Source organism: Anopheles bellator, chromosome X (assembly GCF_943735745.2).
Source record: "Anopheles bellator chromosome X, idAnoBellAS_SP24_06.2, whole genome shotgun sequence".
Classification (NCBI taxonomy): Eukaryota; Metazoa; Arthropoda; class Insecta; order Diptera; family Culicidae; genus Anopheles; species Anopheles bellator.
The window spans coordinates 7,086,443-7,107,749 of NC_071287.1; the positions used below are offsets into that span (position 1 = coordinate 7,086,443).

The 21,307-nt window shown below is 44.4% G+C and overlaps 5 protein-coding genes across 9 annotated transcripts; 2 read left to right on the top strand and 3 right to left on the bottom strand.

Annotated features, from left to right (window-relative positions):
• Positions 1-1,488: 1,488 nt before the first annotated feature.
• Positions 1,489-6,305, top strand: LOC131213977 (N-acetyl-D-glucosamine kinase). Of its 3 annotated transcripts, XM_058208256.1 has the most exons (4): positions 1,499-2,061; positions 2,200-2,305; positions 4,317-4,753; positions 4,824-6,305. In XM_058208256.1, the coding sequence occupies exons 2-4, from the start codon at positions 2,283-2,285 to the stop codon at positions 5,441-5,443; spliced, it is 1,080 nt and encodes a 359-aa protein (XP_058064239.1). In that variant the 5' UTR covers positions 1,499-2,061; positions 2,200-2,282; the 3' UTR covers positions 5,444-6,305. The 3 variants fall into 3 exon arrangements, with proteins under 3 accessions (XP_058064240.1, XP_058064239.1, XP_058064238.1); XM_058208257.1 differs by lacking the exon at positions 2,200-2,305 and having other exon boundaries at positions 1,489-2,061; XM_058208255.1 differs by having other exon boundaries at positions 1,500-2,305.
• On the bottom strand, positions 5,816-11,821 carry LOC131213979 (uncharacterized Golgi apparatus membrane protein-like protein CG5021). 2 transcript variants are annotated; one of them, XM_058208260.1, is made up of 6 exons: positions 11,556-11,821; positions 11,400-11,476; positions 10,959-11,322; positions 10,665-10,808; positions 9,245-9,257; positions 5,816-6,535 (listed from the first exon to the last, which is right to left on the bottom strand). In XM_058208260.1, exons 1-6 carry the CDS (start codon positions 11,568-11,570, stop codon positions 6,483-6,485), a joined length of 666 nt encoding a protein of 221 aa, XP_058064243.1. In that variant the 5' UTR covers positions 11,571-11,821; the 3' UTR covers positions 5,816-6,482. The 2 variants fall into 2 exon arrangements, with proteins under 2 accessions (XP_058064243.1, XP_058064242.1); XM_058208259.1 differs by lacking the exons at positions 5,816-6,535; positions 9,245-9,257 and having other exon boundaries at positions 10,483-10,808.
• On the bottom strand, positions 6,475-8,193 carry LOC131213876 (serine protease HTRA2, mitochondrial). Its single transcript, XM_058208084.1, has 2 exons — positions 7,082-8,193; positions 6,475-7,002 (listed from the first exon to the last, which is right to left on the bottom strand). The coding sequence occupies exons 1-2, from the start codon at positions 8,191-8,193 to the stop codon at positions 6,843-6,845; spliced, it is 1,272 nt and encodes a 423-aa protein (XP_058064067.1). The 3' UTR covers positions 6,475-6,842.
• Positions 8,959-9,911, bottom strand: LOC131213978 (uncharacterized). Its single transcript, XM_058208258.1, has one exon. The coding sequence runs from the start codon at positions 9,760-9,762 to the stop codon at positions 9,028-9,030; it is 735 nt and encodes a 244-aa protein (XP_058064241.1). The 5' UTR covers positions 9,763-9,911; the 3' UTR covers positions 8,959-9,027.
• A 267-nt stretch (positions 11,822-12,088) lies between the features above and the next one.
• Positions 12,089-19,404, top strand: LOC131214081 (PHD finger protein 14). Of its 2 annotated transcripts, XR_009156999.1 has the most exons (7): positions 12,089-15,428; positions 15,497-15,616; positions 15,703-15,938; positions 16,025-16,133; positions 16,246-16,287; positions 18,750-18,935; positions 19,005-19,404. XR_009156999.1 is itself a non-coding variant. In XM_058208441.1 (6 exons), exons 1-5 carry the CDS (start codon positions 12,249-12,251, stop codon positions 16,258-16,260), a joined length of 3,660 nt encoding a protein of 1,219 aa, XP_058064424.1. In that variant the 5' UTR covers positions 12,089-12,248; the 3' UTR covers positions 16,261-16,287; positions 18,750-19,404. The 2 variants fall into 2 exon arrangements, 1 of the variants encoding a protein (XP_058064424.1); XM_058208441.1 differs by having other exon boundaries at positions 18,750-19,404.
• Positions 19,405-21,307: the final 1,903 nt, after the last annotated feature.

Genomic DNA, 21,307 nt, shown 5'->3' on the forward strand with positions numbered 1-21,307 from the left:
GAGTCTTCTTCGTGGCAACTGCAACCGCCAACCGATCTAAGCGCTCGACCGAGTGCAGTCGAGGGAGGTTCTGTTGCAGGTATCCGCAACATATCGTGTCGATTCGCATTTGTTCTGATTTTTGGAACATATTTTCAGTGAAAATTACTTTCATTCAGTGTAAATATTGACCGTCAATATCCATGACCTTTTGTTATGTCACGAATTGCTTTTTCATTCATTCGGTGTCAAACCTCTTATTGGTTTATCGGTGAAATACCTGGAAATAGAAGTTAGTTTGGGCGGCTGCACGAACGGAGTTAACTTGAAGAAAGTTTTGCAGTTTACCAGCACGAGTGATCAAGCAGTTGATGACGACAGGTTTCCTTTCCAGTCAAACACACAAAATCTTTCGCGCCAATCTAGCCCAGGGGCCATTTGAAATATTTCATGCCGTTTGATGAGGCGTGCGATGTTTTAGTTTGAGTGCGATAAGATATGTGGAAAACATCGATCTGAGAGGTCCGACTGTGTGTCGGAGATACGCTGGACTTCTGTCGCTAAAGCGACCCGTCTCCCTCGCTCTAATTCCCTCGGAGACCAGCTGATTAGCGAACGAGAGGCCAAGAAGAACGAACCAAAACACAAGCCAGCTACGAGAGCGAAGAAAGTGAACCTACCTTATGGTCGTCACAAGGCTTGTGCATCATGTACACAACTCCTATCGCAGGTTCAAGGGTGCGTCAAGCAGAATCGGAGTCAAGGGTCTGTGTTGGTGTGAGTAAAACATTGGACAAATAAACAAACAAACACCAGGAATTTTGTTTGACAGTTTGGAGAAAACAAAGTGATGTCATATTGGCTTTTTTGCCGGGTTTTCACGCGAAGTGTAATGTTGCCGTTCGGTAAAATATCTGGTGCAGCTCGAGCCGCTTGCCCCGTAGCTTAGGTCAGTGTTACATACTACTGTGACCAAAACATACCGGGAATTTGCTTATAACTCCAGAACGCTTTTTTCCAAATTCATTTCATGACCCTCAAAGGAGTCCCCCGCGGGATGTGATACACTTGGGCCATCGATGTTTTTTTTTTCCAAGTTTTTAATCAAAATCAGTTTGATCAGCATAATTAGTTTAAGGTCACAATCAGAATTCTTCTTACTTTTCGATGAACAGTGACCCTCCGACCATTTCCCATTCACAACAGTATCGGAAACAAGTTATTGAAAAACCAACTTGTTGGTTCCTGTCTCGGCTTTTGACACTTTTACGTTTTGGCACGAACGGAAGGGCTTATCTCTTGCCACTAAAATACTACGTGGGCCAAGCGAATCAACCTAAAATATCAACCTAAAGCGAATTCGTCACCCAACCCATTAATGTGTTCCACATTTCCTGGACCTTTCGTTTGCGTTTTGCCTATTGCCCCATTCTAAACAACGGATTCTGCACAACTTCTTGGTCCGTTTCATCAACCGTATGTAAAACGCAAATATCGACTTCGTGAAGCAGATTAGCTTAAGAACAATTCAGCAGTGATAATTCAGTTCACGGACAACTCAGTTCAGTAGTGTATATTGTCCAAACAGCGAGGAAGAAGGAGCACAGGTCAATGGCAGAAAGATAGGCGCATGAGAGTGACCGATGGACCACGCGAGACGCAAACCGTGTCAACAGAGCTGCGTGCGTGGCACGCGTCTCTTCGCTCTCGCCTTTGCGGAAGGTTCGCGCCTCGGGTCCTATCGCAAACTGGAGCCAACCCTTCACCACGCCACGTACGCCGCCCCCGCCAACACTGCCACGAGTTGAACTGCCTGTAGCGCCGGCTACTATCACCGTTCGCTCGCATTCCTCGACTGGCTTCGTGTACAATCGAACGACCGCGATCGACGAGAACGCCGAGTCGGCAAAAAAAAGCGTAATAGGTGCAGCGTGTAGAGGCTCACTTAGAAAGCTGAGCCACCCCTTTACGAGTTACTCCGTCAGATGCTGTCGACCGAGCGTGTTGTGGTGTTCGGCGTTCTTCCCGCTCGTTGTTCGGTGTGTTTTGGTTTCGTGTACGTCGTGTTGCTGTTTTCCACGTGTATGTATCGCAGATAGCCAAAGCCGATTAGCGTCTAGTAGTAGTACGTGAAACCAATTGCCCGCCAGCACATAATATATCCTATATAAAGTCTGAGCAATCGCTCTTCGGGCTAGCAGTACTGACTGGCTTTGATAGTTTCGTAGAATTGCATACGTGTGAGAAGGTACTACTCGTTGTTTCCTGTGCTGTGCTCCAGACCTCCGAAGCCCAGACGCGTGATGTACATCGGTGGTGTGGAAGGGTAAGTTTCAATGCTGCCGGTTCCGGTTCCGGCTCCGTCACACACTCGTTTCAATTGCTATTGCCTGTTCAATTAAACCCCGATCATCCTCGAATGGCCATCCAACGCTCGATCACTGACCACCCGATCGCACCAATTTCCTTGAATTTCCCCAATGGGTCTTGTGCAACAATAGGCTTAGAAATTGGGGGGGTAAACAAGACGACCGTGGGCGTCTTACGAAAAACCTGAATCTGAACCAGCGGGTAGTGGAGCTGCCTGAAATATCACATAACCAAAGCAAACTACAGACCCACGGTGCACGGTTCATCAACTCTTATGAGGAAAAAGTGTTTGCGGCAACAAAGGTGCCCAATGTCCCGTAATGGTCGAAATGCTTGTTCGTTGTTGCCAAAAACCTACTTTCACGTGTAGCGTAAACCACATGTTGGAGGCGACCAAACAGAGAATTGCAGTCATTGCGTCGAAGGCTAAATTAATTGCGGGCATTCACAAACGGGGCCATGAATTGTTCTGGACATCATTGAACTCTGGAGGTTTGCTGAACATGTTGCTGAGTGATTGTCTCAAAAAGTGGCATTGACTTTGTTGCTTTAATTACAGGCACACATATCTTATTTTTACTCCCTGTTCTCGGCTCGTCTGTTTATTTTTTAATTTTTTTAAGTTCATTATATTGGTAAGAGCCTCATGAGCATGTATTTAACTCAATAATAATCGATTAATTAATTTGTTTAAGCGTAATCACAAGTTTACGTTGCATGAGTCGTGTAGTTAAAAACGCATGTTAAGTCTTTAGCCTTCTTTAGCGCCTCTTCCGTGATAAGTGATGCTTCTTCTTATCCGGCAATTACAACCGCTGAGCGGTCTTGGCCTGCACAAGAGACAATAATAATCCCTGTTGGTTAATGTAACGTTGTGTTTTTATGAACGCGATTGTTGGCCCAGTGCCAATACCACGAGTCACGGGAATCGAACCCAAGCCAGCTGCGTGACAACGACGAGCGTTAATGACTAATTTTAAAAGTTTGCTATTTATAATTCTGTCACGTATTAGCTGTGCATGGTAGGGTAGCAAAACGTAGGGCTGGCACAAAAAATGAATCGCCATAGACACAATTCCAGAGATAAAGCACCGATAAGAGCTTTACTTCATCGCTCCTTATATTGTCCTTACGTGTTATTGAGCGTGTTTCAGTGTCAAGTGCACGGCAATTAGCTGGAACTTAGTGAAAAGGGTTTCCCCTTCTGTAGCTAGCTAACGTCGGTTCAGACGGTTGGTAAATCACCCTATCGCACTTATCGGTCGTCCGGTTTTGCAGGCTAGCTAGCTTATCGATGGATACTTATTAATGTATGCGGCACTCCACACACACACACACACACACGTTCCCATATGCAGTCATTTATTTACCAAGTATGACGAATGTACCGAACGATCGTACTGCGACAATAATATTGCACCATCGTAACTAATCGTCAAAGGTAAATTAATAACACATTTTTTTTCAGTTTTCAATAAATCAACAAACATTCCCATACTGACTTACTGATACTGATTACCCATACTGATTTGTCAAGCGTAAATTTTCAAGTCACCGCAATATGGTATTGGCTAACAATTTGGGACTTATAGATACTATGTGGCAGTCCCTATCAAATTAATTGATAGTCATTAGGTTGTTTGAAAGCAAAATTCTTACTGCTAGCTAATAACAAAATTCCCGTGCCGACGTGACAGGAGGTTTGGCACGGGGCTAATAACCCCGTCCGTAAAAACACAATATTACAGAAACCAACAGAGACTAAGCTTGTCTCTGGTGCAGGCCAAGACCGCTATGCGGTTGTTGTGCCGAATAAGCAGAAGAATACCAAAGCTAGTCGAATGAGATCTATTTGAAATTACATTTTGATCTAAATGGTTATAAATACGGCCCGGTTCGTTCTTCTAAGATTAAAGAAAAGCAAAATATATGGTTCATGAAAAATGGAGTTTTTGTCCGTATTCCAGCGGTGCGACACAGTCGACGTTAGTGATCTGCGATGCGTCGGGTAAGATTATCGGCAGAGCCATGGGTCCCAGCACAAATCACTGGGCAGTTGGAATACCGGGTGTGGCCGAACGCATAGCGGCAATGGCACGGGCCGCGAAGGTGGAGGCAAAGTTACCGGAGGATCAGCTGCTGACCGCAATCGGACTGTGTTTAAGCGGCGCTGAGACGGAGGAAATGAACCGTGAGTTAGAACAGTACCTCCGGGTGCACTATCCGTCCGTTGCCGAGCAGTACGTTGTATGCAGCGACACAATTGGCAGTATTCAGGCTGTTTCGAGGCTCGGTGGAATGGTGATCATTGCCGGTACCGGCTCCAACACGTTGCTGCGTAATCCAGATGGCAGCACGCACGGGTGCGGAGGATGGGGCCATATGATAGGTGACGAAGGTGGTGGTAAGTTCATTTCTTTATTTCACCCATTCGCTCTGTATATCATCTCTGTGTTTCTTACCTTTTCCCACAGCCTGGTGGATTTCACGGAATGCCGTCAAAACCGTATTCGACGATAGAGACAATCTGCGCCCGAGCAAGATGCCCGTCGATCGCGTGTGGAAGTTGATTCAGCAGCATTTTGGTGTCCGAACGATGCATGATTTGCTCGAGCACTGCTACGGGGGTTTCTGCAAAACCGCATACGCTGGTCTCTGCGCAAAGTTAGCGCGATGCGCCTTCGAGGAAGCGGATCCGTTATGCCGAGCCCTTTTCAACGAGGCTGGCCGCACTCTTGCCCGTTCGGTGTGTGCCCTCCAGCCAAAGATTTCACCAGAATTGCTCGGTCACACCGATGAGCTCGCCATCGTGTGCGTCGGTTCCGTCTGGCTCAGCTGGGAACTGCTGTGTGAAGGATTCGTACACGAACTGAACACACGATGCTTTCCATACAATCTACGCCTGTTGCGTCTCAAAACGACGATGGCGCTTGGAGCAGCATACCTTGCGGCCGACACGTACAATCTGGTGCTACCACGTGATTACACTGACAATTATGACGTATTCTATACGTACCGTGCGGTTACCAATGGGAACGGCACCAATGTCGAGGGCGCTTTCTCTATCGATCACGCTACCAATGGCCGGAACTAGCCTCGCCACTTAGTTACACTTTAATTCCGTAATACGAACGAGAAAAGGAGAAAGGAAAAATCAATGTTACAAATGAGATTGGAAGCATGCATTCAACCATCGGGCCGTTATCCCGAGGAAGCACTGCACTCAAAAATGAACGCGATAGAAAACGTAAGACATATTACACTATTGATCGCACTCACTGATATTCTATTGGTTTTTGTTAATCTTAGAGGAACGCACTGAGCCGTAGTTACAACTATTCTGGTAGCCCTATGTCATTCAAACTATTGATCTGTCCGCAATGTGAGAGGCAAAGTGTTGTTGAGTCTTATTAGGAAAAACTAGTTTGTAGTTGTTTGTATAATATAGAAACAGTAGAGATTATAGTAGAAACGAAATCCCGGGTTTTGTTTATTGAAAATGCGTTTAGTCATTACTCACAGAATCAACGAAATTCAGGTTTGAGTGGTGCCTCAAAATACGTTACATTCCATTACGCATAACCAGATTCACCTATTTACAAAAGCTTTCTTACAAACATGTTTTGTGCGATGTTTTTTTGTTGCTCTGGCAGGTAAGGCGTCCACCTTTATGTACTTGTATCCTAGCTATCGATCCGTTCGTTACCCTACGGTCGTACATTAGCAAACGCGCAGCGCTTTAGGTTGATTCAATTTGTCTAAGCAGCTTTACAATTCAGCATTAACGGCAGCAGATCCGAAAACAATGACGAAACTTGCAAAATACCTTCAAATAGTGATGTGATTTTTTAGAGGGCGATATTTGTATGTGAATGCGTACTGCTGTACCATTGATAGATCTGCTTACGTTTTTAAATGAATGGTTCTTGAATAAATCAACTCACAGTGTTTGTTTCATTGAACTCATTATAGGCATTTTATCATTTTATCTCACTCTAGTCTAGTAAATGTGGTTTACCGTACCAACGGTAAACTATTTCGCTCATATCTCGTGTTGAGACGGTCGAAGCTGGGGTTATTCAGAACCTTTATAATCGCAGCACTTTCACACACATCTGAGACATAGAGTCTGTTTAAAACTGACCAAACCCTGTTGGCCGCGTTCGCGAGGAAGGAGGAGGAGCCGCTACAACAGTGAGCTGCACGCACTGTATGAATACTCACTGTCGTCCAGCATATAGGACAGTGCAGGGCTCCGGTGGGCTGGTTATGTCATCAGAACAGCAGATTACGGACCAACCCGCAATGTTTCTTTAGGCCGCCCGAAAAGTCTGTTTAGGCCGTCGTGAGAGACCCGTTTGAGATGGTATGGCGGCATCGATAGCGGCTGTAACGACATAGCGGACAAACGCGGTCGACCGCAAGCAATGGACGGCGTCTCTCTTGGAGGCCAGAACCCCTCGGCTATTGCAGTTGCCGAATAAACTATCCCGTTACTCTAGTCGGACTTGCACAGTCAAAGTTTTTTGCCCACGGAAAATATTGATGGCTAGGGTGTGGTCCTTTCCTGCGAGGATATCATACATTTCCGCACACGTTGTTATTTCTTTGCCATTGATATGAGTGATGACGTCACCTGGGCATATACCGTTACTGTCAATAAAAAGAAACAGTTTTTAGTGCTATGTTCCGCTATTTTACCGAACGCTCTGATATCGTGTTCACCACTTACACGTGTGCCGGCGATCCATGGATCACCTTCCATACGAGAACGCCACCGTGAAAATTCGGTGGAAAGGTGTGGCTTTTTTGTTGTAATTCTGCCATGATGGCCGGTGTCAGGGTAAGCATCGTGAGGCCAAGATAGCGTCGTCCAACGGATCCATTCGCCTGTTCCATGCCTGGCCGCTTATCCGCTGACTTTTCGGCAATATTTTGCAGAAACTCCTTAGCGTGGTCGATGGGAATCGCAAAACTGATGCCTGCTGTCACCTTCATGCTGTTGATGCCTATGGCTTCGCCGTCCAGGTTGACAAGTGGGCCGCCCGAGTTGCCGAACGTGATGGCTGCATCGGTTTGTATGTAGTTGATGACCCGGCCTCGTAAGCCAAGCTCCTGGGAGGCACGATGCGTCGTACTGACCACACCAGCCGTAACCGTGTTGCTGAGGGCCAACGGACTGCCTAACGCTATCACCCACTCGCCCGGCCGCAGGTCACTCGAGTGACCCATTTTTAGGGTCGGCAGATTTCGGCATTGGATACGCACCGTAGCTAGATCCGAGCTCTGATCGACGTACTCGACCTTCCCGGGAAAGGACCTTCCATCTGAAAGCTTCACTGTGACCATCGTATACGGTTTGCTTATGACGACGTGGGCGTTCGTGAGAATGAGACCGTCCGGATCGACGATAAACCCGGATCCATTCGACACGGTAACCGGTTCACGGGTGAAAAAATCCACGTGCTTAAGGTCCCGTATCTCGATATAGACCACCGCCGGTGCCGACACTTCTACGGCGTCTGCGATGAAGTTGAGCTGTTTGCGGCGGCTGCTAGACGATTCGGAAATTGCCGAAACAGCTTCAAATTTCCATAGGGAAGGTTTTCGATTTGGTTCCGTGGACAGTCTGGAGAGGTAATAATGTACACCCAAAACTGCTGAAACGGCCGCGATAGCACCGATTCCGTACTGTGCGCCCGTACGCAATCGTCCATTTCCACTACTGTTACTCCTTCTCTGCTGCTGATTGTAGAATTTCGTGTTCAAAACGGAGCTAATTGCTAGTCGATCACTAGTTGCCGGAAACCGTCCCAATTTGATACTAGTCCGACATAAATACATTGCGTGAAAATGTTAATGAAAATATAGAAATATTTGTCTTGTGAAAGTGACATTTTGACGTTCTCGCTTTGTTTTGGATCTACACGATCAGGAAAATTTTATGCAATGTCGGCGTCGTATGCAACCTTGAACGGGACTCGCATACGGGATATGGCAAGCGATCTTGTTATGTTTAGGCCGCCTATACAATACCCACTTATGTTGCAAAACGCGATATTATTATAATCCAGTTATAATTTATTGCTATCATAACTACTTCCTCCCAAACCCCTAACTGTTCCTGCATCGGCGGTCGAACTCCTTTCCATCTACGGCTGGGCCGTTGAATGTTAAGAATGTTCAACCGAGGCTGATTGTGGATACCCTAAACAAACAAAACAAATTATATCAAACCTAATCGTGTTGCGTATTTGTTTTTCCCCAAGAGGCTCAAGGCCCACCTCCAAGAAATAAGTGAGTTTCGTACTTACCTCCTCTTCATAGAGTTCAAGGCCCTGTATGATAGCACAGCCAGACTAAAATTGTTTTCTAATCTCTTCTCTGGAATTGCGCCAAAGGGACGATCTCACCCGTCATCTTTTCAACATCGTGCTGCAGCGGTCCATCCGGGACTCTGGCGTGAAGACTTCAGGGAGTATCTATGCAAAGTCCAGCCAGTACCTGGCATATGCTGATGACATAGACATTATCGGTCGAAGGTTCTTCTATGTAGCTCAGGCTTCCATTGGGATTGAGCAAGCTGCAATCGCGGTCTGCAGATAAACGATATGCTGCATGATGGCACCACCAGCCAACAGTCTGAAGAAACTACTTCGCTCACATCTTCTTTATTGCTTATTCATCGTCCTTTAAAAGTTCTCTAATTTTTTCACATAACGCAACCTCAATGCATGTTGTTCCATTTTCATCGCCCAAACCGCGGTCAGCGTTAAACATCAATAACAGTTTCACACAATCATAGTTGTCGCAGCTGCATGCATAGTGTAACGCCGTTTGACCTGCTATGTCTGGTAGATTAACATTGATTCCGGGAGTTTGCAGTATGCATCGCAGGACGGACGCGTCTCCTCGATCTGCCGCCCAATGGATAATGCCGAGCCCAGACTTATCCAACTTGTTCAACTGGTTTGTGTATTTTCCACTACGCAGTTCATGACGTACCCCTTCTAACCAACTGTCCTTTATGTTGGTAGTAAGTAAATGTTCCTCCTCCTCATCGATACATTCATCCTCCTCCTGTCGCTTTGGGCGGGACACGGAAACCCAAGCGCTGCCACGGCTGCTGTCCCAATCAGGCTGCAGTTCATCTAGTAACTTCACATATTCTAACTTTGCCGATGACTTGTCTAGCTGGTGCAGCTTATTCCACGCGTACCATTTGGCTCGTGCTTGCGGGTGTAAAATGCCTGGTATGTTGGTAGTGCAGGGACCCACTGTCGCTTGCTTGTACAATCCGTAGAAACTTAACAGTTGATTTTGCGGAAAAGAAGAAGTGTTCAGCTCGATGAATTTTGTTGCCTTCACGAAATGCTGGTCCTCGAGAGAGTCAACGAACGGTATATCGTCCATGGTCACCTTCGCGTATAGTACGTCGATTTGTTTCGATCAAGAAACGAGGATATCGTGTGTGTGACTGACTAAAGTTAGTTGCCTACTACCACCAAATCACTTTGGAAACATAAAGTTCGGCCAATAGTCAACGGCAATAGAACCTTAGCTATCACCTATCACAAGATAAAACACAAGACTCATTCATTCATTACGTTAATGGTTATTTCTCTTACCTACATGGGGGGCTACATGAGGTGTTCCGTAATGTTTTTGACATTAACGATTAATGCCAAACTGCTGCGCCTCTGTCAAAACGTTTACGCCTCGCGCGAGCCGTAAACCCGAGCGTAAATACTTTTTGGATACGCTTTGCTTACAAACAGAGGATAATTTAAGTTCTTATTTGCTGGTATAGCAACAAAATCGGAAAAAAACAGAAAAAAAATATTCAGAAATCAATTAATTTCTCTTCTGTTTCTAGTTTCTTGGACCAAAAACACGAACGTAAACACGTTTGACATTTCGTTTTTAATTTTTCGCTGCCACACGAAGCGTAAACGTTTTGACGTTACAAATTAATTTTACGCTAATTTTCACGCTTCGTGTAGCCGCCTAGTAACACTAATAGCGAATAATTCTTGACGTAAAGGTTTGTTAGGCCACAAGCATTGCTCACGCTCCAAATGGTGGTTCACTGTAATTGTTGAAAAGTTTGCAGGTCAGTTAGATTGATAATAATACTTATTTTTATTTGAAGATGCTGTTTGGTTATTACAAAGTTTTTTGCTCATTTACGCAGCAGAAAGGTTCCTCAGAGTTTTAGCGACTTTCACATATTTGCATTTCTATACAATGTTACTGTTTCTTGGACTAGTTGTACCGGCGCCACCACCCTCAGCAGGGTAGCTAGCTTGGGTGGCTATGAGATTAACAGCATTTTTCAACACTTGACTTTTTACGAAATTGGATGTAGTTGTGCCCAGATTTGCTCCAGCTCCAAAGTTGCATTTGAGATAGCCATACAAGTTAGCTCCATTCAACGCAAGTGCTATCAACACCAGCAACTAGAAGAGAGAAGAAAGAAAAACCATTCCATTAATGTAAATTTAATGTTCGGACTCCAGAACATTAATAGAAGCAGCTTTTGGCACACTATTCATCATACGGTGATCTTGTTCTAATTGACTAATTTAATTGCTATTGATTTTACGTACCAACCACTTGAACTTGAATCCAAACAATGCCACAATGAAGAAGAACACCCACAATACCGGGCATACCACTAGTGCCAACCAAAAGATGCGCACTTCATGGGGATTGAACTTAACGGAGTAGTTTTCGCCCTTCTTTGACTCGAATATCCAGTGTGACACACCGTCGTCATCGACGTAGTTCCACCAGCGTAGCCCGACAAGCAAACGACCCGTAATATTTTTGACGGTCCAAAAATCGGCGGAAAGCAACAGCACCACGAACACGAAATTAGTTATAAAACTGTCGCTGAACCAGCCACAAAACAGGTACGTCGCTATCGCCGCTGAACGGAAAACTATGTGGAAGAAAGTCACATAGGGATGGCTGCAAACAAAATTGGCAAACATTTTTGCACATGTTAAGAAGTTTACTAATATCACATTGTTACTCGAAACACTTACGAGAGCCTTTTAACAATCCCGTCTTGGTTCAGCTCATCCTCTTCGCCAAATGGCACGGCTTCCTCAAGCAACGGTGCCTATGTAGGATGAGAAATTACCAGGGAGAACATTATATCTGCCGTAACAGAGGATGTTTTATTGCTTCGAGTACTGTACCGTAGCCGATGCCATGGGACAATTTGATGTGCTGTCTCTCGAACGATGTTGCTAGGCCAATTTCTGCCACGAATTTGTGTTGGCTATCCGAGCTTTATATGGATATTCTTTGCTGCTTGAGAATGAATTTACATTGAGTTCTTCACAGAAAAATCGATAGAAGCAAGTCTCATTTGACTCATTTGTTTAGACGATCGGGGAAGGATTTGTTGAAATATTATTAACGATTTTCAAGAACTGCTTGCAAATGCACACAAATGCTTCCGTCGTCACCAACATTCCCGTATGAGAATTTTATTTGACAGCTGCGGTCGGTCGTTGTTTTTTTTTATTTTGCTTCCAATCAATTCAACCCTATAACCCTAACCCGGTGATTGTTTTTGTATGGCGTTTGTCACTGCTCACTGCTCCTTTTTCGCTCAAACTGTCAAGTTGTTAAAGCGTCTTTTTTCGCTCCAACTGTCAAGTCGATTTTCCCATTCAGCTCACCAACGCTGAGATAGCTTGTGCTTCGCAAACCAGGTTGTGGAAAATGGTATTAAAAGCTTTTGGTTTGTAAATTATAAATACGGCCCAGTACGTTTATCAAAGAAAAAAATGAATCTATACCCAATTGGTCCCGTTAACTGTGCTCAAATAATGTTGAAATAGTTTAATACGTAGTGAGTTAATGTTAACTAGCTTTCCGATAGCATGCGGAACACAGGGAAGCGTAACCCGGGTATAACAACACAAGCCCTTCTAGACTTCGACGATCATGGTGATTCGTCGTCGGATTCAGATTTTCGGATCGAGGACCACGATGGCGAGAGTGATGATTGTTCGTCCGGTTCAAACGAAGATTATGGTAAAGACAATGATGCAGATGATGACGATGACGACACTGACGATGATGAGGATGATGAGGACGACGACGTTGATGCGGACTTAACCCATCTTATCCAAAATGTTGGCAGAGTAGGAAATGGCCCACATGAACAGCCGGGACAGAAGAATGATCATAACGGCACCGAGGGTCTTGGTACGGAGCAAAGTGCAAGCAAGCTCCCAAGGATTGATGATAGTGGCGAAGACGTGAATGATGAAGCCGAGGACGGAGAAAATGCCACTAATGGTGGTAGCGCAGGACCTAAGGCCAAAATGGTTGAGACAGCGGCATTGCAACAGTTTTCGTTGCTACCGGCAGCGGTACGAAATGTGGCATCGGAACGGGAAGCAGCTGTCCAGAAACTCTTGGAAAAACCGATCTGTTGCGCTTGCCTTGGTGACCGTAGTGATGATCAGAATGAAATTGTCGAGTGTGATGGGTGCGGGGTGACGGTTCATGAAGGATGCTACGGTGTTAGCGAAAGTACTAGCATTAGCAGTACCATTTCATCATGTTCCACCGAACCCTGGTTCTGCGACGCGTGCAAAGCAGGTATCGAAAACCCTGACTGTGAGTTGTGTCCTAACAAAGGGGGTATCTTCAAGGAGACGGATGTTGGCAAGTGGGTGCATTTGGTGTGTGCACTCTACGTGCCGGGAGTCGCATTCGGCGATGTGGACCAGCTGTCTTCGGTTACGCTGTTCGAGATGCCTTATAATAAGTGGGGCGCCAAAACATGCAGCCTATGCGAGGATGCCCGGCTGGCTCGAACCGGTGTCTGCATTGGATGTGATGCAGGGATGTGCAAGATGTATTTTCATGTGACCTGCGCCCAGTACGTCGGCCTACTGTCGGAAGCTCAAGCCGAAGAAGCGGATCAGGCGGATCCGTTCTACGCTCATTGTCGAATCCATTCGGACAAGACACTCATCAAACAACGCAAGCGTAACTATAATGCAATCAAAATGAGGAGCGTGCGCAGACAGCTGGCTGCGGAACAAACACGTCAAATGCAGAAACCCTCGCCTGAGCAACTGCGCATCGACCGTAAGCTTGCCAAACACCGCAATCGCTATGTGCAGAACAACGAAACGAAAAAGCCGCCCTGGGTACCAACACAGAAGATGCCTAGGCTATTGATAACTAGTGCGACCGCTTGCAAAAAATTATTACTGAAAACGGAGTTCATGGGGCTCGACATGGCTGCAACCGAGTTCCAGGAGGCGCAGATGGCTGCTCTAAGCGATGTACGCAAAAAGTGGCACATCCCGCCGGCGTTCAACGTGGAGTTCACTGGCTACTATCTTGACCGTTCGATTCGCCTAGCAGACATGAAGAAGAAACTAAATGAGCAGGAGATGATCAACAAACTACTTCTTGACAAGCAACAGATGCTACGCATCAAGTATGACCGGAGCGTTCAGGAAAATCAAGAGGTGTTGCGTAAAAACGCATCATTGAAAGATAAGATTGATGGCTTATACGCACATCTGCTCGCCCTCTGTCCGAACAAACCACTCGTGCCGGTAGAACAAGTCGGAAGACCAGTACCACCGCCTCTTCCATCGACAATGTCGGGGGTAGCAGCGTCTCCGTTATCCCTGCCCACTGCTCCCTACGGCAAGGGTCATCAAGGCGTGGTGATTAATACGTCCCATCCTCACGGTTGTTCTACACCGCCGGCTGCTCGTACTATGACAGTTCCGACGGCGGCTGCACTCAAGATGGGTGTAGGCTTTCCGTTACAAAATCTGATGGTACCCGGCAAGCGGGATGACACCGGACGCATACTGAGCACTCAATGCAAGCAAAACAGTGAAGATTTGTTAAACGAGTGTGGCATTTGCAAACGGTGTAACGATCAGCATCTGTTGGCAAAGTGTGACACCTGCTACCTGCACTACCACCTCGGTTGCCTAAACCCTCCGCTGTCGCGCCATCCGAAAAAGTCGAAGCTCTACGGGTGGCAGTGCTCAGAATGTGATAAATCGGACGATTCGAATCCGGAGAGCATCATCATACCGAAGACACCGCGCAAGTCACGCACCCGGTATACAAAGGACGGTATCATCGTACCGTATGATTTGTCTTTCGGCGAGCAGCAACACTCCGGTAATGACGGTTGGAAAAAATTGTTTAAGGCAGAAGCATTAGAGCATTCGACGGGGGTTGCACCCGGCGTGTGTACATCGAACAAACTGTTGTTATCGGAGGTGGCAGAAAATCCATCTCGGGGAGGGTTGCTCACTGGTGAATCGATACGCCAAGAACCGGGTGACGCATATAACGCCATCGTTACCGGAAGTGCTACGGAGTCGCCTAGTGCACAGTCTGGTATAGAATGTTCTCCGCTTACGTCAACTAAGACGCCGGGGAAACGAGGACGTAAGAAAAAAGTACTCGATCATGCAACGTGTTCAGGGCAGCTTTCGGTACCGGAAATCCACCAACCGCATCCGCTTGTCTTAACCAATTCGTCACCGGAAGAGGTAAAGCAGCAGGAAGTAAAGCCAACCGACAGAAAGGATTCACCATCGAACGGCGTGTTTAGGCCAAGTGATGAAGACGAACTGACACTGGATGTAATGCGCCAACAGCAGGAATCGACCCAACCCACCACCGGGCTAGATGAGGTTGGCTCAAGCACGTATGTGAACTTAATGCCATCTGTAAACTCCAACGTGAATGAGTTTAAACCTCGTCCAAGCCTCGTGCCAGTATTACTAATACCTAGACAGATAGTAACGGACGATGAGTTGGCCGTTATCCCCGGACTTCGAGAGCCGTCCGAATCGACAAGTTTCTCTACGCATCACAAACACAGCAAACGACGAAAGGAAAAGCATCGAAACCGTTCTCCCAATGACGACCGGTTTATCTCGAAGGATCATAAGCGAAAAAGGAAGCGCAAGTACCATGGCTATCGCGAGGGTACGGATACTGTGGGCGACGCCAGTTACACAGATCCGGCTTACGTAGATTGTCGACCACGCATTAAAATAAAAGTATAGTCCAACAACAAAAATAAGCATGTCAACCATTTAACTATTATATTGCTCGTTTTTACTTATAGATAAAATCTGCTTCTGATGGTTCGAATACGCATACAACTCAGATATATTACGTACGCGATGAAACTGTCCCGGATGACGCTTCGCATCTGGTCTCGACATTGGCAGATAGTTCGTCGCAGGTAATATGGAAAAGCAACGAGAAGAATCAGCTAATGAACCACAAGAAGCAGCATCTAATTTCTTCACTTTTTGGTTGCGGACACAGATTGATTCCTGCATGAGAAAGCAACCAGTGATTTCACCACCGCATCGAGTACCTTTTGATACATCTGTGCGACTGACAGGAGTGCGGCCACGGGTCAAGCGGGACCCGAATATCCGGGGCTTCGGAAATAATAGTATTACGGGAGTAGCTTGCACCAGCGGCCTCGGTTCAACCACCTGCGATGAATTGATATGCGACGTTTGCCGTAACCAAGGGACATCGAATGATATCGTTCAGTGCGTACGATTCCAGTTCAGTTTGTTTCAAAGGGGGAAAAACTAATCTATTGCTTTCTTTTTCTTTTTCTTTCTTTCCTTCACAGATGTGATGAATGTCATAAAAACTATCATTTTGGATGTTTAGAACCGCCACTGAAAAAAACACCCAAACGGCGAGGATATTCGTGGCATTGTGCCGATTGCGATCCAACGGTACGTATAAAATATGCCCATTGTGCCCCAAATGGTTCCGTTTTCTATAAAGGTTTTATATAATGCGATAATAATATTGCATTTCTTCCTTTTTTTTGTTTAAATTTTGTAGGATATCGATGAATGAATCTATTGAAAAGGTTGGCCGTATTAGGTAAGCATATTTGGGATTTTTTACTCTGGCTACGCCAGAGGTCTCAAACACGCGGCCCGCGGGCCGCAAGCGGCTCGCGGAACTGTTTTGTGCGGCCTGCGTCCACGCCTGCGGAGCATATTATTACGTTATACTAGTCAGAATAGTCACCAAAAATTCACAAGAAAATGTTCTAGTCGGTTCAGCTGCCGGTACAGAAGTGACCGATACGATTTATTTCAAATTCAAACCAAATCATAGTGTGTAAAATTTAATGAAAAAACATTCGTTTTGTGTTGCGGCCCGCTGACTAGCTGTTGCTTTCCACTGCGCCCCACATGCTAATATGAGTTTGAGACCTCTGGGCTACGTTATCATATGTGGGCGCATCGCGAGAGGTCCTCTGGATGGATTCCAACGATCAGATTTCCAACCTTGTCCCGGCATCAGGTGGCCTTAAGTATAAGTTTCTTTTTTGCAAACCTAATGAAGAAGAAGATTTTTTCTTTCTTTCTGCACATCTTGTTATCATGGTAAGGCTCTACGCTTATCCACGTCCTGTGCCTAGCTGTCATTGCTTTGTACACAATCTTGTTTCGTCACATCTCTACACTCATCAATCAATATGTGATAGGTTTGATTTGCAGTAGTTTCGTTTGGGGATACGATCGCGGGTTTGTGAGTTCCAATTTGTTAGTTCCAATCACCAGGTCAAGCTAATTTTGTACGATACCAAAAGAAATCCTTTTCATCTTTGGTTTTATCTTCGGTAGGGGTTTGCTCGGTTTTTCTTCTTCACCCCCGTTGATAGAGCAGTCGATAAAGGTTCGCTGTTGTCACGCAGCTGGCCATGGGTTCGATTCATAAGCCTGGTATAGCAAAATTTTGGAATCTATCTATCCAACGCCATAAATTGGGGATTGGCTAGTGTGTAACAACTGTAGTGGTATAAGGGTTCAGAATACGGGTTACTCGATTTTCTTTCTTGATTTGCAAAAACGACTAGTCCCATATTATAGCATAGGTAGTGTAAAGTTGTATGAGACTATTGTGTTTCTGACACAAAACTTTGCATCTTTACCGGGTTTTTCAACAAGTTCAATAACAGAGAGCGCTGCTAACTATTAACTATTAATTTATTTTATTATGTTGGTACGTTCATATGAAGAGTGATATGAACGTAACAGGTCTAGAATTTGATAATGAGACTGTTTTAAACTGTTAAGCCCGGTCCACACGCTACGATATCGCTACGATAATCGTTGCTTAGACACATCGCAGCGATGCATCGTTGCGTCTGCACAGCGAAATTGCACCAATTTTTGCCGTTTTCGACCATCGACGCAGATTTTGAAAATCTGAGCAAACGAGCATCAATATCTGTCCAATTTCCATACAAGTGTGCGTGTGCTGATGCTGGATAGACATGTTTGGGTGTGTACACTGTGTGTACACTGTATTTTATTAGTTTATTTTAAAGTTTATTAAAGAAAAACAATTTAATTTAACATTTCATACAGATTTTTCTTAGCACGTTCTATTTTTCGCTTTTTAACCAAAACGCACAATGCCAAGGCAAACCAACACAGTGTTTCTTCCACGGCTGTTTCCATAATACGGAGATCTGCGGTTGCAAATCGTTATGAAAAATCGGGTTGCAAGGGTTAGACCATGTTAAGATTTGTGCTTGAAAATTACGTTTTGTAAGGATTATTATTTTTCTCCTACCTGCTGAAGAAAACAGCTAAAACATCCTATCAAATGAATGCCGAACCTTTTGGAAGATCGCAGTGCTTTGAGTGGTTTAAAAAATTTAGAAATGCCGATTTTTACTTAACAAACAAAGAGCGTCAGAGGGCTCCGAAAACAGGTCTTTCTGATGGGTCAGAAAGGTGTGGTGCATCACAAGCTCCTAAAGCCTGATGAAACCGTTAATTCAGATCGCTACTGACTACAAATGATCAATTAGAACCATGCATTGATCGAAACGACCAGAATTCCATGTCTTCTAGTCCGCCATGGAGGCGCCAAGTGTGGCTCAGTGACACTTCACCCAGCGCCTCCAATTGGTTCAAGATACAATCAAATCAACCAATCAATCAATCAAATCACTTGGATGAGAGCTGCTATTCCCCCCGCTGTATTCACCAGACTTGGCTCGTTCAGCATATCATTCATTTTCATCGATGGGACACGTATTGGCTGAGCAGCACTTCGTTTCCTACGAGAAGTCGAGATTGGAGGACTAATTGGTTTTGCTGCAAAAGACGAAGAATTCTTTCGTCTGGTAATCTACAATTTAGCAGAGAGACAGGAGAAATGTATATCTATGTGTATATCTATGGCACATACTTTCAATAAAATGAAATTTTTTGTTTCAATAAAACAAACATTTGATTTCTTTGAAAAAAATCTCATTTTTAATTTCTAGACCTCTAATTCTTTCTTTCATTTCTTTCATTTTTTGTTTATACGCCATTTAGTTTCGAGTATCGTGTCATAGTACTTTTTCACAATGGAAAAAAATGAAGTGGAAAAAATGGAAATGTATGAATAAATGTTGGAAATGTATAAGGATTCTTCGCCTTCAACTAGTACAGTAAAAAGATGATGGAAAAAGATGCTCGACTGGGAGCGGCGTAGCGAGTCTCTGGTGCAAGCCAGGACAGGTTGGCGGTTTTAGTAGCCGGATAGCGGCAGACGAAGAAGAAGAAAATCATTAACTGTATTTTAATTAGGAATTTCAGGCCAGTACCGCTCAGGGTTTGTAGCTGCCCAACGATGATACCTAAAACTTGATGAGTTGCACCTCTCTAGTATTCACTTTACTTACATCATAAACTTTAGAAAAAAAAATCAATCAATTAGGTATGTATCTTAATTATTCAAAAAAATCTTTTCAAATCATCAGTTCGCAGGCCAAGGAGGGTAATGAAAACGAATCTCTAAGTTTTGTGTGATAACAAATGGAAAAAATAGAAAAAAATGAAAATTACCGATCGCAACTTAAACTGGCTGAATGACTTGCTAAAAGTATATTATGTTAAAAGGTGCGGCGTTTTACGCAGCTTTTCGACAGGACCGCTTTGGTGCAAAACTTGATGCAGAAACTTAAACGAAAAAGCGAACAAAATAAAAGTTTACGAGGAAATAATTTCGTGTAAATGTCTTAATTGTTAGTACCATTACATTTTCTTTCCCTAAATCGATCCAATTACAAAGATCAAACCATCAATGATTTAAATTAGCAGATATGGATTATAGTTGGTAAGTATTTTATTTTTTCTGTGTGGCTGTGTTTCCGATAACTTGATCTATCACGGGAAGGGAAAAGTGTTATGATAGCACTATTGGACCTCTTTCCACGGTGCGACGGTAAACGAGTGGACGCATTCGGTTAACGGAACGGTGTTGGAGAAAACAGTCTATTTTAAGATTTATTATAACCGCCCGGTCGGAAGGTTATCGGGAAGCCTCGGCCAGTCAGTGGTGCAGTCGCTTGTTTACGAGTTTTGCCAACCATGGAAAATGATTGCGTGACGTTTGGTGCGACATTGTGGAGCGTAAGCGTGTAGCCCACACAACTGAATCTGTTTTGGTAATGAAAAAAAAAAAACTACCCGATTTTCCATTCCACGTACGAGAATTGTATCAATCAATGTTCTGCTTAAGCTTACATGTGAAATTCTATAACATACATTAAGAATTTTACATTTTTAACATAACGATAATGTACATATAATATAAATAGTTTCTTTAATGCATGCATAGCTAATATAAAGAGAACTCCAGTCGAGTAGATCAAATTTGAAAACGATACTAGTCCTTTCTTGTCAACAGATATACAATTCTTTTCTATGCGAACAAGACAATGCCATATCCAGTAGAAATCTTACTTGACTGGGGTGTGTTAAAATAATATAAAAACATGTTCAAATATGAGCACAGCATTCGGCACATGACCGATACCGGAGTAACGTTCTTGAATAATTTATTTAGGGTTAATAAAATAGTGGAAAAGCTAAAGCTTATACTTACCGCCTATTTACCACAAAAACAAGGCAAGTTAGCGTTGTTTCGCAGATACTTGGCCGCCAACAATGCTGCTAAATACAGATTCAGTTTCAAGGGCATAAACAGCTGAAACTCATGGGCGCTCCCAATAAGGGATATGGACATCTGGATGAACGGATTAACGGTAGCCATCAGGTGTACTGGAACATTTTCTTTTCTACTCTCTTTCACGACTCGCGCATACATATGAATTTTGCTCTATGAATGACTACGTAATCCGGCCGCAATTTATGACCTCCCCCAATTTCTCACCGCTGGCCCTCTCAACCATTACTGTTCGGCTCAAATTAAACTGTTTTCTTCGACCAACCTTTCCACGGGTGCTAAGTAGTCTATTTGCACACGTTTCATCGCTGACGATGACCATTGCGTATCATACGAACGTTTGAATGAATTGTAAACATATGAGTGTAGTTAAAGTGTTGAGTGTTTGTTACCGATTATAATTTTAACTGAGAGCAATATTATGACGACGAAATAACATTTCGATTCGAGCTACGGCATCATCCACAAAGTTCAAGAAGCTATGCAGTACCTCCAGAACGACGATATGGAGGATTAATCCCACAAATCCCAGACCTTCCAACAATTGAGATCGTACGAGTATATCTGAAACTTACCCAATTAATCAAAACAGTGCTGTCGGTCAACGATAGGAATACCCGAAGACTGTAGAAAGGACTTACACTACCGTATCGCGCAGTTTGGAACGACGGAACTTTCGATGGTCTGAAATCTGTACGGTCATAGTTTTCGTGTGTGATTGGTCGTCTGATCACTAAATACCCATAGTATAGGTATAGGTATAGTAGAAATATAATTGAAACAAATTATCGCAAGTTTTGCACTGAGGTTTGATGGCTCAAATTAGCTTTTTTATCCTCGTTTTTCATAAAATGGTTTGTTTTGTTGGCTCGGTTAAGGGGCCTCCAGACAACCGAGGCAGCCGAGCTGCGGGGGCCATCAA